This window comes from Vanellus vanellus (assembly GCF_965231255.1).
Source record: "Vanellus vanellus genome assembly, chromosome: 11".
NCBI classification, from domain to species: domain Eukaryota; kingdom Metazoa; phylum Chordata; class Aves; order Charadriiformes; family Charadriidae; genus Vanellus; species Vanellus vanellus.
Window position 1 is genome coordinate 5969884 of NC_138916.1, and position 15512 is coordinate 5985395.

At 36.6% G+C, this 15512-nt stretch overlaps 1 protein-coding gene across 1 annotated transcript in view; it reads left to right on the forward strand.

Annotated features, from left to right (window-relative positions):
- Positions 1 to 15512, forward strand: part of VPS13C (vacuolar protein sorting 13 homolog C) — a 100885-nt gene that overhangs the window by 62433 nt on the left and 22940 nt on the right. The window contains exons 56-71 of the mRNA XM_082488820.1: positions 330 to 485; positions 1509 to 1773; positions 2607 to 2767; positions 3238 to 3359; positions 3605 to 3899; positions 5162 to 5551; positions 6582 to 6686; positions 7481 to 7645; positions 8012 to 8140; positions 9263 to 9396; positions 9760 to 9886; positions 11325 to 11560; positions 11872 to 12022; positions 13294 to 13434; positions 14489 to 14570; positions 14670 to 14739. Of these exons, the coding sequence (XP_082344946.1) occupies positions 330 to 485; positions 1509 to 1773; positions 2607 to 2767; positions 3238 to 3359; positions 3605 to 3899; positions 5162 to 5551; positions 6582 to 6686; positions 7481 to 7645; positions 8012 to 8140; positions 9263 to 9396; positions 9760 to 9886; positions 11325 to 11560; positions 11872 to 12022; positions 13294 to 13434; positions 14489 to 14570; positions 14670 to 14739 (2729 nt within the window). The remainder of the gene's footprint in view (positions 1 to 329; positions 486 to 1508; positions 1774 to 2606; positions 2768 to 3237; positions 3360 to 3604; positions 3900 to 5161; positions 5552 to 6581; positions 6687 to 7480; positions 7646 to 8011; positions 8141 to 9262; positions 9397 to 9759; positions 9887 to 11324; positions 11561 to 11871; positions 12023 to 13293; positions 13435 to 14488; positions 14571 to 14669; positions 14740 to 15512) is intronic.

The following is a 15512-nucleotide window of genomic DNA, read 5'->3' on the forward strand; positions in this document are numbered from 1 at the left end:
TTGAGGGAACTATGCAATTTCACATGAAAAAACCATCAGTCTTTAGACATCTCAAGGTTTTTCTGAAGAATGTTAATTGTCCATTGCACAGGCAAAATGTAGGGTGTAACCACACATACAGAGAGGAAAGAAAATAACTTGCTTGCCTTTAATGTTGTTATAAAATTTCTGTGTTTATGTAAGGTATCTAAGATTTACAAGGTAAAGTAGGTTTTCCTTTGCTTGCTGAAATTGTCAAGTGTAGGTCAAGTTTTTCCCTGTTATAACATAGGAGAAAGTAATCTACGTGTTCATAATTGCTTAATGATTTTTTTTTTTGTTTGTTTTAGATGAAGACTAACCCTGTCCAAGAGAGAAGTTTGCTGCCTGGGGATGATTTCGTTATTCTTCCTGAGCCACAAACTGCAGTTAACATCTCTTCGAAGGATACAATGAATATAACAATATCCAAATGTTGTCTTGCTGTTTTCAGTAATTTAGCTAAGGTAGTTCTAACAGGCAGAAGGTGCCGAATTATGTGGTTCTGTAGAAAGTTCTACTTTTTTTTTTTTCAAAGAACTTTCAGCGCTGCCAGTCACAAGCCAATGACTGTTCTGCAGCCCTAATAAATGTTATCTAGCAGGGCTGAGGAGTTTTACTGTGATTAGTCCTTTAGGATTAACAAAAAAGTGGTGCTAGCTTTTGAATGAGCCAATTACTGTGTTAGAAGAACAAATGTGCTTATGCAGGACTTAAGGAATAGCCCTCCAGGCGGGCTTAATGAAAATAAACTTCTCCAATAAACACAACTATTTCCTACAATTCTTTTTCTGAAATATTAAGAGAGAAATTTACTTCCCTTCCACCTTTTCTCCTTAATAGAATACTGAGCAAAGCATGCATTTTAGGATTGGCCTTCAAACTGTAGAAGTACAACGTCCATTGTGTTGAAAAATATTTTTTCCCTATTTTTCTTGTGATAGTTGGTGTGCTTATGAATGTCCTAGTCTTTTTCCTGCCTTTTTTATGGGGTGGAAGAAATTCTGCTTACTAAATCAATCTATTTTTACAGAATGTGACTTAAGCATATTTATTTTTTGATTCTAAATGAGCAACAGTTCTGAAAGTTAGTACTCAATTATCCTGTAAGCCTATATTGGCAGTCAGTTACCATGGCTTTTAGGTAGTCAAACAAATGTCTATAAGCATAAGTTGTGGTTGAATGTGAAGTATGTACATGGTGAATGTGCTTGGGACTTCTGTCCCAAGATCTTATTTTTCTCGTACAACCCAACAACTGTAAAAATTCCGTTATGAGAAGCATGAATGCTAATTGTAGCATCAACATTTGCTGCAAATTACAGAGTAATAATGAATTTTTCTGGAATAATAGCATAGGTATTGCTATATATATTCTTTTTTTCTTCTTTTCTTTAAAATGGTAGTTGCTGGGAACTGTCTTTTAAAGCCTTTATATATGTTATTGTGGCTATTTATGTATGATTTATTATATCTGTTATTAATTACAGGCATTTTCAGAAGGGACTGCATCCACGTTTGACTATTCCTTTAAAGAGACAGCACCTTTCATAGTGAAAAATGCCCTAGGTGTTCCTCTCAAAGTGCTTCCTAGCTCCAATTTTCAGATCGTTGGTTCAGGTGAAAAAGAAAATGTAAATGATGTAGAAATTGGTCAGAACATGGAACTGGAATACTCTGTTTTTGAAACGCCCCAACGAGGAAAGTTGTCTGCATTGTACCGACAAGAAAGCTCCGTCTTCTCTTTAAATTTAGGTATTATGCTAGGGATCGCTGTGCATTGTGAAGTGTTGAGAAGGGGAAGATGGGGGAGTGAACACGGTTAAATTCAATGTGATCAAAATTCAGGTGAAGTACATTGTGTTGAAACTACTTTTGAATACTGATGGCAATTAAAAAAAACTAAAGCAGCTACTAGACTTCTTAAAAAGATGTAAAATTCTTTCTGTCTAGTTTTTCAGAGAGTGAAAAGTACAATATTTTTTCTCCCCATTGGGAAGAAGAGGAGGACGTTCTAGTGGAGTCATTGATAGATCAGATGGTCTATCAATGTCTGTTGATAAACCCTTGGGACATAGTTCTGTGGGTTCCACCTCCTGTTAAGCAGGACCTCATTACTCATATCCCTACTACCATTCGGCTTTATGTAGTTACCCTGTTACTTGAGAGCAGTTACAAATTTTCTGTTTTTTGAGCTTTGCCAGAAAATAGTTCTAGATGAATAGGATATAGTAACTACTAATTACCTAATCTGTTTTTTACCTTTCCATCCCATCCCATCTTAAGGTACTCGTCCGTGATAAATCATGTTCTGTGTTGCATTTTGTTAACTGACCAAACAAATACCTTTGTTCATCGTATTTATTGGGCTATGTATAAATCATATTCTCGAGTTATGGTCTTCAAGAATATTCTGACCTTAAAGCTTTCCTTCAGTGGTGCTTGAATACCATTTCAAGCTGCTTTTGCCACAGTGCTTTGATTCTGGTTGTTGCTGAGTTTAGAGATGCTAAAGTATTGTTCCAATAGAAAACGGTGATGTGATTTGTTTTGCCTAACTAAGAATTTTGTATTTTTTTATGAATTAGAACTTCAAGGATATAAAGAAGTGGTAAACATTCCCATAACCAAACCAGGTCGACGACTGTATAACATAAGAAACCTTCTTGTTGATCGTTCAGACTCGGTCATTGTACAGATAGATGCTACAGAAGGAAATAAGATTATTACTCTACGATCTCCTCTGCAGGTAACAAAAACCAACGAGACAGACCAAAAGCCTGAAAGAAGTGCTCTTCTCTGAGTGACTTCAATTTTCTTCCTTATTGCAGTTTTTGAGATCATACTTTTTCAAAGAGTTACTTAAATGCAAATTATTAAGTATTTTACTCTGTTACATGAATTTTTGTCTGTGTTCTGATTGGTGTGTCTTCCTGATAAATGAAAAATTTGGTTTTTACTTTTAACTTTTGTCTTTCTAGTATCTTCAATGTTGAGGCTGGAATATATAATTTTTATGTGACTTGGCATTTTAAGCATGTTTTTCAATTCATGGAACTTAAAAGTAGCATAATTTTCTCACGTGTTACTCACATGTGTTCTCTTACTGTGTTATTTATCCAGATTTACTATGTTATTTTTCCTTGTTAGTATTCATAATTATTCCTTTAGAAAATTGTATCATAGAAGTGTAATGAAAACTATGCATTTTGATCGTAGATAAAGAACCATTTCTCAATCCCATTTATAATCTATAAACTGGCTAGAGACTCCAAGTCACTGGAGCCAATTGGCATATCCAAGCCAGAAGAGGAATTCCATGTTCCTTTACATTCATACAGGTACGCTCTTTCTGTTCTGTAGGGCTAATCTTTGTGAGACTGATGCACAAATACAGCATTAGTGTGGATGCTTAAATTTGCACTTGGAACTCTTCCCGACTGGGCTAAAAACCAAAATGCTACCTTTATTTGGCAATTAGTGTGCTGCAAAACCCCTTCAGAATGTTAGCAATTAATTTAAAAACGGGTGAAGTTAGCTGTCAATGGAAAGCTATTGTGTACCATTACCTCTCTTCTTCCCGTAGGTGTCATCTATATGTTCGACCAACAGGAATGTTTGAGGGTCAGTTTAAAGAGTCCACAACTTACATTGCCTGGAGGGAAGAGCTGCATAGGAGCAATGAAGTGAAGTGCTTGTTACAGTGCCCAGCCATTGAGACAAATTTCTTGCCTCTAATAATCAGCTCAACAGCTATACCTGATGAACTGAATTTTATTTCAACTTATGGAGAGGAGTGGGATCCTGCCTACATTATCCACCTTCACCCGACACTGACTGTGAGGAATCTTTTACCATACTCCTTGAGGTATCTACTTGAGGTAAGTTATTTTGTGGTTTTATTTGTAAATGCTTTACTTGATTTTAAGTAAGACTATATGGATTGATTCTGGGTGGACTATATGGATTTAATTTGGGTATACCTGGCCAGTTCTGCCTTGCTGCTTCAATATGAATCCTGTATTGGGTTGGTCTTTCTCTTTTACATTCTTCTGAGATCCTGTGTTTTGCAAGGTATCTTTTGTTTCACAGTGAGAGGTGTGAGAGAAAGCATTTGAAATTTCTGGAGCTGTTCTTCTATGTAGAAAACACAATTCTTTACTGAGGGCTATTGTGAGGTCTCCCTTGCACAAATAGGAAGACTTCTTTGCAGGATGCTACGCAGACTTTTTTCTGCTTCTTTCAGTGTTTTCACTATCTAGTATTTCTTCATGAAAGCTGAGTGATTTTTAGTAAATAGAAAAGGTGTGAGGATTTAGAACCATCATCCTAATGTGTTCTGTTTTGTCCTACTCACATAACTGGCTGTGGCATTCATTTAGGTCTTTCTTTCACTTATGTCTTACATCCCAATGGCACTATTTCCAGTTTTCCTTACCTTCACTGTACTGCAGTACTCAGAGTCACTCCGAGTTTCTACTCAGAATGTAGAACAGAGTGCCATTGCCTTGACCGAGGAGCTAGAAACTAGTAATTCAAATCTATTTCTGAAGTCACTGTACCTGTAGATGGTTATGTGCTTATTGTCTTCACATTGCTTGACTAATCAAGCCTGGCCATTATTCAATACAGTAAAATACACTGTTTCTCAGTAAAAAATAGGAAAGCTTTTGTTGTGGGATGCTACTGCCCGAGGAAAGCTGTGCTACCAAACAGTATGGCACAGCTGCTGGCTTTCTGCCTTGGGTGTTCTTTAATGTGAAAAGTCTGGGATGTACATCTGCAGCACGGTCCCAGTTCAGTTTTGCATCCAGTATTGTAAGTATATGGACAAGAACTCATTGCCAAAATCCACTGGAAATTATGAGGGAGGGAGGAAACAGGGACAGGGGATACAGTGGAACTAGTTTGCTGCTTTGAAATCCAGAATTAAGCAGTCTTTACTGTCCTGCAAGAAAAATGCAGTTGATATCAAATTTTTCATAGGATCGGGCTCAAATGAAAGTGATTGGAGATTGGGACATGTGGTACCTGAGATATCTGAAACGTGTGCATTCTGCAAGAGGAGAATAAAATGCTGTTCTTTGAATACTTAAATTGTATATATTAAGAACTTAATTTGCCCCTTTTAATTTTGCTACAGGGAACAGCAGAAGCCCGTGAATTGACAGAAGGGAGTGCTGCGGATGTTTTTCATTCCAGAATCAATGGAGAAATAATGGAGCTTGTGTTGATAAAATATCAAGGCAAAGACTGGAATGGGCATCTTAAAATTCGTGATGGGATGCCTGAATTTTTTTCTGTGTGTTTCACATCCCATTCTGCAAAAGTGATGACAGTGGATATTTGCATACATACTAGGCGAATTGCAAGTCGTATGATCCTGTCTGTGTTCAGTCCTTATTGGATAATAAACAAGACGTCCCGTATTCTCCAGTATCAAGCTGAAGACACTCATGTGAAGCATCCAGCAGACTACAGAGATATTGTTTTGTTCTCCTTTAAAAAGAAAAATATTTTTAGTAAAAATAAGGTATGCTTATTTTAGGTGGTGGTTGTTGTGATAGTGTTTTAAAATCCTGCTCTAAGGGGGAACAACCACACACAGATGCATATTTTGTCTAAGGATTTTTTTTTGGTAGTATTTAAATCTGTAGGCTTTCATTTGGCTGCTGCTTTCTTCTTGTTAATTATAAGTAAAAGGGAAGGCAGGTAGACAAAAAGTCTATTGCAACTTTTCCCATGTCTTGCACTGCATCCTATTGCCTAACTTTCATCCTGACCAGAAGCTGGCTGATAGTATAGAGTTTATGTCCCGAAAACCCAGTGGGTACCCTACCAGAAAACTTTTTCCTTGGGAAAGGAATTTATTGTAGATACGTACATTAAGAGTGTGGACTCCCTTTATAGTGAAAAGGAAGGCTGTGCTGAATCTTCCTGTGGAGGCATTTTGCACTGAATAATGAGAAATCACAGGCTTGTGTTTTACACAACTAGGTACTTTGGCATTTAAAATGCACAATGTAAAGATTTTGTTCTATGTTAAGCATATTTCTTTTGTTTTTATTTTGTTTTGATGTGATATTTATGTGGTCAAATGAAGAGTACTATAGTAGAAAGAAGGGCCACTTCAGAAAAAATCCTCCTTTTAAATATCTTTTTTTCACCCAACAACAGTTGAAGAGATGGTTAAAGAAACAGTTGTGACAAGGTGTTCTTTTGATTATTTCCTCCCCCCTCTTCAAGTTTGTGTAGCAACATAGAATTGTAACTTTTTTCCTGTCTATGCGTGTGCTGTCATGAACATGAGTCAATGAGGACTCCTCTATTTTGCTGCCTTTTACTGTAACTTCATTCCCAGAACTCAGGAACAGACTAATAAATCAGAATATGAAGAGTGATACTACATTCTTAAGCTTATCTTAACTTATAGAAGGTTTTAAAAGCGCTTAAGTGTTGTCTTTATACTGCTATATATGATATAATTGCAATCCATAATGCGTGAACTATAAAATTAAAGTTAACCTATTAAAGTACTTTCTATATTCTTTTTTTGTGTGTAGATCCAGTTATGTATTTCAACTAGCACTTGGTCCAGTAGCTTTTCCCTTGATACTGTAGGAAGCTATGGATGTGTCAGATGTTCAGCTAATAACATGGATTATCTGGTAAGAAAGGTTTCTGTGTTCTGTGGAGCTTTCTTGGGGTTCTTTTGGCTTGACTTCTTTTTCTCATTAAGGCCTTTGTTTCACTACTTATGCTGCTTTTAAATCATGGAAATATTTAAACGTTTAACATTTAAAAAATTAACATCTAGGGTAATAAGTTTTATGCCCCAGCTATTCAAGTCTGCACCTGGCAACGAGTAGTTTCCAAGAGAACAACAGAACTTCCAGCCTACAGAAGTTCCAGTGTAATTCATAGATGTGGCTTATATAACAAATGTGTAGTACTAGGCTGTTGAGAAATACCATGGTGAACTCGCATAATGGAGATCAGAGTTCGCATTCAAAATTCATAATTGTTTGCAAGTGTTTAGATCTTCACTCAGCAGCCTTGTCTAAGCCTACATTTCCACAACTAAGCAGAATAAATAATACACTTTATAATAAGCAGATATATAGGGAGTTGTGTTTCCATGTACTCTTTAACTGATATCTGATAAGATCATTTTAGGGTTTCTTTATTTACTGTAGCGGGATTCCTGTTGGATTTTCCCCGCAAATGGTACAGCTACAAAATGGTACAGCTACAACTGTCGCTTTACCTTTGTGTTAATTGCTGTGTAGTTAGCTGATTTTTTACAGCATGCTGTTTGGTTCTTTCATTGCAGATGTTCAGAACAGGAGTGTTGTGTGCTAGCCTTTGTAATTACAGTAATGTTAACTTTTCATTTTTTCCACCCTGACTTTTCTCTTGAATTTGTTGTTGATTGTTTGCTCAAATTGTCCTTGTTCAACAGGTTGGAGTTAGCATCAAAATGAGCAGTTTTAACCTTACCAGGATAGTTACCTTCACTCCATTCTACACAATAGCAAACAAATCTTCTCTGGAACTAGAAGTTGGAGAAATTGGTCCTAATGGCTCTTTTCCAACTAATAAATGGAATTATATCTCAGCTTCAGAGGTAAAGTTTTGTGGTTTTTGTTTTTTTTTTTTTTTTTCCTTTGGATATTACTGTAGACAAGCTGTCTCTAGCTGTCGCTTAAGGAAAAAGCAGTTCTCTTAGAAGCTCTATGGTGTCTGATGGCATGACGTGGATAGTTCACATTTCAGGACAACTTGAACAGCACAGGTTGCATTTGTTGGTAAATTAATCAAGTACTTCAGTTTAGATAATTTACTAAACGTAGATGGGACGTTCATCAGTAGATACTGGGGTAAGAACTAAGGCATTTGAAATCATTTTCGTCCCACAAGACTGTTTTACTGCTGACTTAGTATATTGAACATATATGAACTGTTAAAGTCATGCGTATTTCTTATTTTACAGTGTCTTCCATTTTGGCCTGAAAACTCATCTGGTGAACTTTGTGTAAGAGTAGTTGGCTATGAAAGCTCATCCAAACCCTTCCTTTATAAAACCCAGGATAATGGTACTCTGCTGAGGCTGGAAGAATTGGTGAGACTGACTTTGTGTGATCTGTTCCTAATATTCCATTTTAGCCTTATGGTATTGAACTTAGGAAAGCTTGACTCCCCAAGATCATCAAGATTGAAACCTTGTGCCTTAAGGTGTTGGTGCACTGCACTTCAATTCTGTTGCGTAAAAAAGGTTATAAATCAAGTGCTTTCACAGTGGTGTTCAAGTTGACTTAGTTTTTATAAGCTTATAGGAAGCTGAACAGCTTCACTGTTCTAAGATATCAGATGGCTCAGCTTTGCAAGACAATCCTTTCTAGTCTTGTATGTAGTGAGTTTTTACTACTACTGTGTAGAGTGCTAAACGTGATTTCTCCCATTCCTCTGATGTGAGCTGGAGAATCTGTTAAAATTTTCTTTTTCAAAGGTAGATGTGTCCCCTCCCATCTCTTCGCCAGACATTACAGCATAGCAAAACCATCAATTTATCTTGTTAGACAAGCATTTGAGAAAGCTATCTGAAGATACCATCTAAAAGGAAAAGCATGAGGTGCTCCCTTTGTATAAGCACATGAGAAAAATTGTGCTTAACGTATCTCAGAAATATCTTGCAAATATATTGGAAGAAAGCAGGACCTTGAAAGCCATTAGAAGAAAGGCGTAATGATTTGTTCAGAGGTTTAATCAACATAACTTTTCTGCTCAGTGATGAGTTTGCTAATACGCTATTACTGTATTTGTCATACCTTTACAAACTTTAGTACATTTTTCTAGAGTAGCCTTTCAGATTTTTAAGGAGTATGCAGGAAATTGCAGTTTTTATATATAACTTTAAGTTTTGTAACAGGAAGTGAAAGGAATGCTTGCCAATACTTTTTACTGAACTTAGGCAAATAAAGTAATTCTTTCAAATGTTGTAGTTTGAATATAATTTTTCCATTAAATTAAATCAGCAAATAGTTTGTGAATGCTACTGATGTCTGCCGTAAGCCAGTGACCAATGTGTTTGAGTTTACCGTTACTAGATAATGTAAAGTACACTTCCTTTTTTCATTTGTAAGAGGCCGATGAAAGTCTAATCTAAAAATAACAATTTAGTCTGTTCTAACTTTAATTTATGCATAGAACAAATATTGAACTTTCTGTCTAACTTCCTTTCCAGAATGGGGGCTTGCTGGTAGATGTGAATGTTTCTGAGCATTCTACTGTTATAAGCTTCTCGGATTACCATGAGGGAGCTGCTCCAGCTCTTATTGTTAACCATACTCCATGGGACTCTCTCAGATTTAAACAGAGGTATGTGAAAGAAGCAATTCACTGTTGGTTGTTTAACCAGGGGATATCCTTTGTGAAGGAAATAGTTCTCTTTTATTGTACCTTGAAAAACAGAAAACCCCCTTTTCTTTATCATATTCTTTTAATGAAGTATTTGTCTACTTTAATCAGTCTTCATAGTGGAGAGGATAAAGTGGGAGTGTAGATCTTTGTTCACCAAGAGCCTAGCTACAGCTGGACTAGTTTGGAGCGGATAGCCTTGGCCCTTCTTGCCTCACTGCTGGAGGGGTGGAGTATGTAGCACCGTGGTCTGCTTGCACCACTTCAATCAGTGATCTTAGCCAGTGAATGCTGTCATTTTACTCCGTATCTTTTAACCCACAGTGGATTACAAGAGGAAATGGAGTTGAAACCAAACCAAGTATGCCTGTTTGCATGGACAGATCCAACTAAAACAAGAAAATTGATTTGGGGCTACTCCCAAAATTTTGGTGAACACGACCTGCTTAAGGTAAATTTCAGAAGGAGAGAAGTAAATGCTGAACCAATCCAGGACTATCACAAGATTAAAATTATCTGGGAGAAAGCTTTTTCAGTAACTTTGCATCTGTCTTTTCCTGTAAGAGACTTTTCAGCCTACTCTCAAGTAGCAAGATTTTAGATGTTTAGATTAATATAATGGGAGGATTGGACACAAACTCCAACCTGCATTTTCTCTATGGTTTTCTTGGATATGAAAGAAGGAAAATTAAGTGTATGAGCTGTGGACGTATCTGAATAGTACAGAGGATGAACAATTCACCAGTTTTCTGTCAGTGCTGCGTTGGGCTTAAGTATCTCCCTAAAGATGGAGAAAACCTCTGACTGTTGTGACTCTCGCTTCCTATGGGAAATGTTTGCATGGAGCAGAAAATTCTGAGTTGCTCACTAAGAGCAATTTTGGTGTTTGTAACTCATGCAATATTAAAATAGGAAAATGTGTGAACTGGGAGCAAAATAACAATGATCAAGATGGAAAGTGAGTTGGGGAAAGAGGGAAACTATAACTAGAAGCAGAGGCAAATCTAGGAAAAGACTGGGCAAGAATTTCATTAAAGAATGTGGAAGCACGCATTGATGGAGGAAGATTTTTCTCACCTTACTGGTATGAAGCCGGAGTAAAGTCTTATGTGTCTGTCTCTAAATAGCAGCCCTCTTGCACCTTTTACTAAAGTCTGAATTCTTCAGAAGTGGCTTGGTTTTTCTGTTGACTAGGCATAGAGTTAAGATAAGAAAACAAAAAAAAATTAGTAGCTAACAGTAGGGACAGGAAAGCAAGTTTGTGATTCAATTACACTGGGAATGGATTTATTTTCTCACAGCTGAGCTCTTGACAGTTAACCAATTACAGTGTGGTTTACTGTATAAGCACTTCCTTGGGTCAAAATTTTTACATTTAACAATCAGTTTGAAACTGATTTCCTTAGTATTTAATTATGGTTACGTTCATGATCATTTTGGGCTTTAACTATCTCAGTTTTGTCTCACAAACTCACAAATAAGGAATAACAAATAAGAGCAGAGGTCTTAACCATTGTCTCATTTTACTGTTTTGTGGTTCATGATTTAATGCTTCCCCCATCACCTACGTTTCTAAATCTTTTCTTTTCTTTTGCTGGGAAAGCCTTTGTTTCCTAATGATTTCCAATATTATTCTCACCCACAAATATTGTTGGAATGCCTACTTTTCAAAATGAGGAAAAAAAATAAATCCCAACCCTCAACTTCTTTCCCATGTTGGGATACAAGGCGCCACCAAATCAGTACGATGCAGTAAGCTGAACAAACAGAAACCAGAACTCAGTATTTTTCTTATGTGTGCCATTAAATTTGCATATAAACATACAGGAACATCATGGATTTACTCCTGTAATATACTTACCTACTTTTCTTTTTTCCCTTCAACACAGGATGAATGTGGCCAATTCCCTTACAATGCAAATACTCAAATACACTGGGTGTCTTTCTTGGATGGACGTCAACGAGTGCTACTTTTCACAGATGACGTTGCATTAGTTTCTAAAGCACGGCAAGCAGAGGAGCTGGAGCAACCTGATCAGGAAATAAACTTGTCGATCCATAGTCTTGGACTTTCTCTTGTTAACAATGAAAATAAAAAAGAAATCTCTTATATAGGAATTACTAGGTAATGCACATGGAAGCCAAAATATTCCTTTGAATAATCGAAATTTGACAGCATAGTATAGTTTTAGCAATACAGTTGAGTTGAAGGGGACATCTTTCAAATGAAATTAACATAAGTGAAACCTTTTAAAGTAAAATTAAGTTCTGCCTTTATTCCTATTGTGCAATTTGAATAAATAGGATTTAACTGCCTCCTTTCTTAGCTTGTATTAAAAAAAAAAACCTTTTTTTTGAGATGTTTTTTACATGGTTTGCATGTATAAGATATCTTTGAGTACTTTTAAATTGTTAACTTAGTTTTTTGTCTTGCAGTTCTGGTGTTGTTTGGGAACTGAAACCAAGGCAAAAATGGAAACCATTTAATCAAAAGCAAATAAACCTGTTGGAACAAGCCTATCAAAAGTATCTTTCTAAGAGTGCCTTCCAAGGTCCAGGTTGGCATAAACTAGACAGCAATACTGAGGTATGTTTTGAGGTTTCAGTGTTTTAAATTGATTGCAGAATATAAGCAACAGTTAAAACAGACTTCTGTTTTTCTGAGTAAGGATAAATGCTGTGTTAAGAGAAACAAACAAAAAGCAAGCTTTTTTTTTTTTTAATACTTTCACATTTTATGCAGTAGAAGGTTTTTGTATTGAGGTAATGCTGAGGCAGTACTGAGGTAGTCTCCAGACTTGTATTATGAAGTAAGAATCTCAAAGGATTTTACTTTTCTGTGGTAGAAAAGACTGCTTGGTGTCTGCATGTTAGTTACAAACATAGTCTTGTTGATGTAACTTAAATTGTTTGCAGAAATCTTGGTTTTAACTTCTTAGTAAGCTGCAGTTCCCATGACTTGATATGATAAAGGAGCCTGTAGCAGTCAAAATTAATTCACTTACCTGAGCTTTTTTTTTTTTTTTTTTATTTTTTTTATTTGTATGCTAGGGATTGGAAGGGACCTCAAAAGATCATCTAGTCCAATCCCCCTGTCGGAGCAGGAACACCTAGATGAGGTTGCACAGGAAGGCGTCCAGGCGAGTTTTGAATGTCTCCAGAGAAGGAGACTCCACAACCTCCCTGGGCAGCCTGTTCCAGTGCTCTGTCACCCTCACTGAGAAGAAGTTTTTTTCAGACAGTAATTATACATACCTGTATTCCACATGCACATTTAATGTGGTGAAATGGCTAAGCAAAATACAGGCATTTTGTAGTACCATAACCAGGCTTGTTTTCTATATCAGCCTTTCATTTGAAAAACATACATGCCCTCAGCTGAGTGAATACTTAGGTATTGTACATTGCAGTAGTGCATTTAAAGTAGCTGGTATCAAAAACTTGTATCTGTAAGTCTTTACATTTGACTCTGAATAAGGAAGAGCTTTTTCCTTTTGCTTCTCATAACTTAAATGTTTCAGGATCAGGGTAAAAGCATCAGCTGGAAAAGTAATCAGCTGCACGTAAATATCTTTAATTATGCCAGTGTAATGTATAACTCATGAAGAAATAGTTACTCTGATGACACAGTGGTTCCCGCTTGGGGCAACTGAAGTTGCAATGCAATATGCTTATCAGACTAACTTGTGGTTTTTGTTACTTTACATGCAGATAATTGGATTAAGTAATTCAATAGCCCTGTGATCATGAAACAGGAAGAAATGCAAGTTTTATTTGCTAGTCTGTTAACTAGTAACATAACGTTTTATTATTTCTCTAATTAAACTGTAAGTTAGCTCTGCTTTCTTGCATTTCCAGGTGAATTTTAGTAAGATTCCAATGGAAATGCGTCTCCCAGTCAGATGCAGCATCCGACGCAACTTTCTGTCAGGAATTCAGGTTGAATTCAAACAGTCACCTCACCAAAGAAGCTTACGAGCTCAATTGTATTGGCTGCAGGTACCATCTTTCATCATGTTCTATAAAGTAAATGCACACTTTAAGGCTTTTGTTTTATTCATTTATATGAAGAAGCTCCAAAACTTATATATGTGGTACTCTGCTCACTACATCAGAGTAACAGAAGTGCTATGAATGCTTCACTGATGGAAAAGTACTGCAGAACTGCCATCCCAGGATTTTGCAAGTAGTATGGAAAAAATTCCACAAAATCGTGGGTTAATGTAAAGTAGGGTGCTATGGTGGGAAGTTTATTTCCAAAAAGAGGTGTTTGGATGTTTTAAAACAAAGAAACAAAACCCTCAAGCTCTTTCAAAATTTGTTTACTACTGTTTGCATATAGTCATGTAACATATTATTCAAGAGAGTGTGTCTAAAGGTTCAGAGATCTTTAGTACAAACCTACCTGTCTAATCGGAAGTAGGTATTAAACATGTAAATATTCAAAACCAGTATGCAATAATATATCAGCCTGAAAGTTCAACAGTGAATGAATGTGCAGCACTTGCAACTGATTAGCATACTCCAGTCAGTACAATTAGTGTTCCTAAATTAACCAATAGAGCGCTTGAGCGGGTACTAGTGAGAAGCGTTTAGCACTAGAGGAAAAAAATGGTGAGAAATCATTATCATCATTGCCATCTTCATCTGCATTTGCTGGGCTTCAGAGTCCCCCAGGGGATGGCGCTCATTGAGGACCCTCTTCATGCTTTTCCTGACTAAGTGGTGGGGAAGTTTCCTCTTTCCTTTTATCTTTGGTGTTCTGTTTTTATTTTTTCCTGAAGGTAGTTTTCACTATTACAGTCAATGTATGCCATCAGCTGCAGACCCTCTAAACGAATCTTTGTGACTGTGAACCTGTGGAAGCATCCCTTGTGCAATACTTCCAACCATCTGATCTTTTGTAACTAAATAGATAACATTCCAAAATAGTATCAGAGTAATTCTCTTCCTCTTTTCTCCTTCCCCGTTCTCCTTAAACATAATCTATAAAAAAAGCTTCTCAAGCCTTCTAAAATGGAAATGGTCTTTGATTATGCAATAATTTTTTTAGGTTGATAATCAGTTACCAGGATCGATGTTTCCTGTTGTATTTCACCCTGTAGCCCCTCCCAAGTCGATTGCTTTGGATTCAGGTAAGAGAAGGCCTTTAGTAATACCAGATTTATTCAGCCTTGAAAGTAGTAACTTGGCAATTTCTTTTTTACATATACTTAATTTTTTTTTCTATTTAGAACCAAAACCCTTCATTGACATCAGCGTTATCACTAGGTTCAACGAATACAGCAAAGTACTGCAATTCAAGTGAGTTTAACAGTGTGTTGTAATAAAATTTCGAAGATTTAATACATGTTAGAAGTGAATCATAGAATCACAGAATGGTCAGGGTTGGAAGGGACCTCTGGAGATCATCTAGTCCAACCCCCCTGACAGAGCAGGGTCACCTATGGCAAGTTGCACAGGACGGCATCCAGGCGGGTTTTGAATGTCTCCAGAGTGGGAGACTCCACCACCTCTCTGGGCAGCCTGTGCCAGTGCTCTGCCACCCTCAAAGTAAAGAAATTCCTCCTTGTGTTAAGATGGAACTTCCTATGTTCAAGTTTGTGCCCGTTACCTCTTGTGAACTTTGTTTTAAAGTTCATGTTCTCCTATCCAAACAGTTTTGACTTTGGATTGAATTTTTAAACATCTCCAGTGAAAAATCATCATTCTAAAGGAATCTTAATTTTAGAAAGTAAGGACTAACCACATGAAGGGACTATTATGCAAATTCCTTAGTAATCAGTGTTATTTCCCTCTTATAATACAACATCGGAGTTGCATGTCTGCCTGTTTGCTCTAGACTACTGGGTTTATTTGGTGCTCTAACAACAGACAGCTCATGTATTGTGAAATGTATGTCCTTTAGTTGATAAGTCTGTCTTGAGTTTTTGTACTAAAAATGAGAAAAAAACATTACACTGATGGTTTCTAATGCAAGTATCTGTACCCTATGAATGTGGATATATTTGAGGATGGTGAATTTTAATAAAATAAATATTCAATAATGTGACTTTTGGAGAGAGGCACTTGGATCA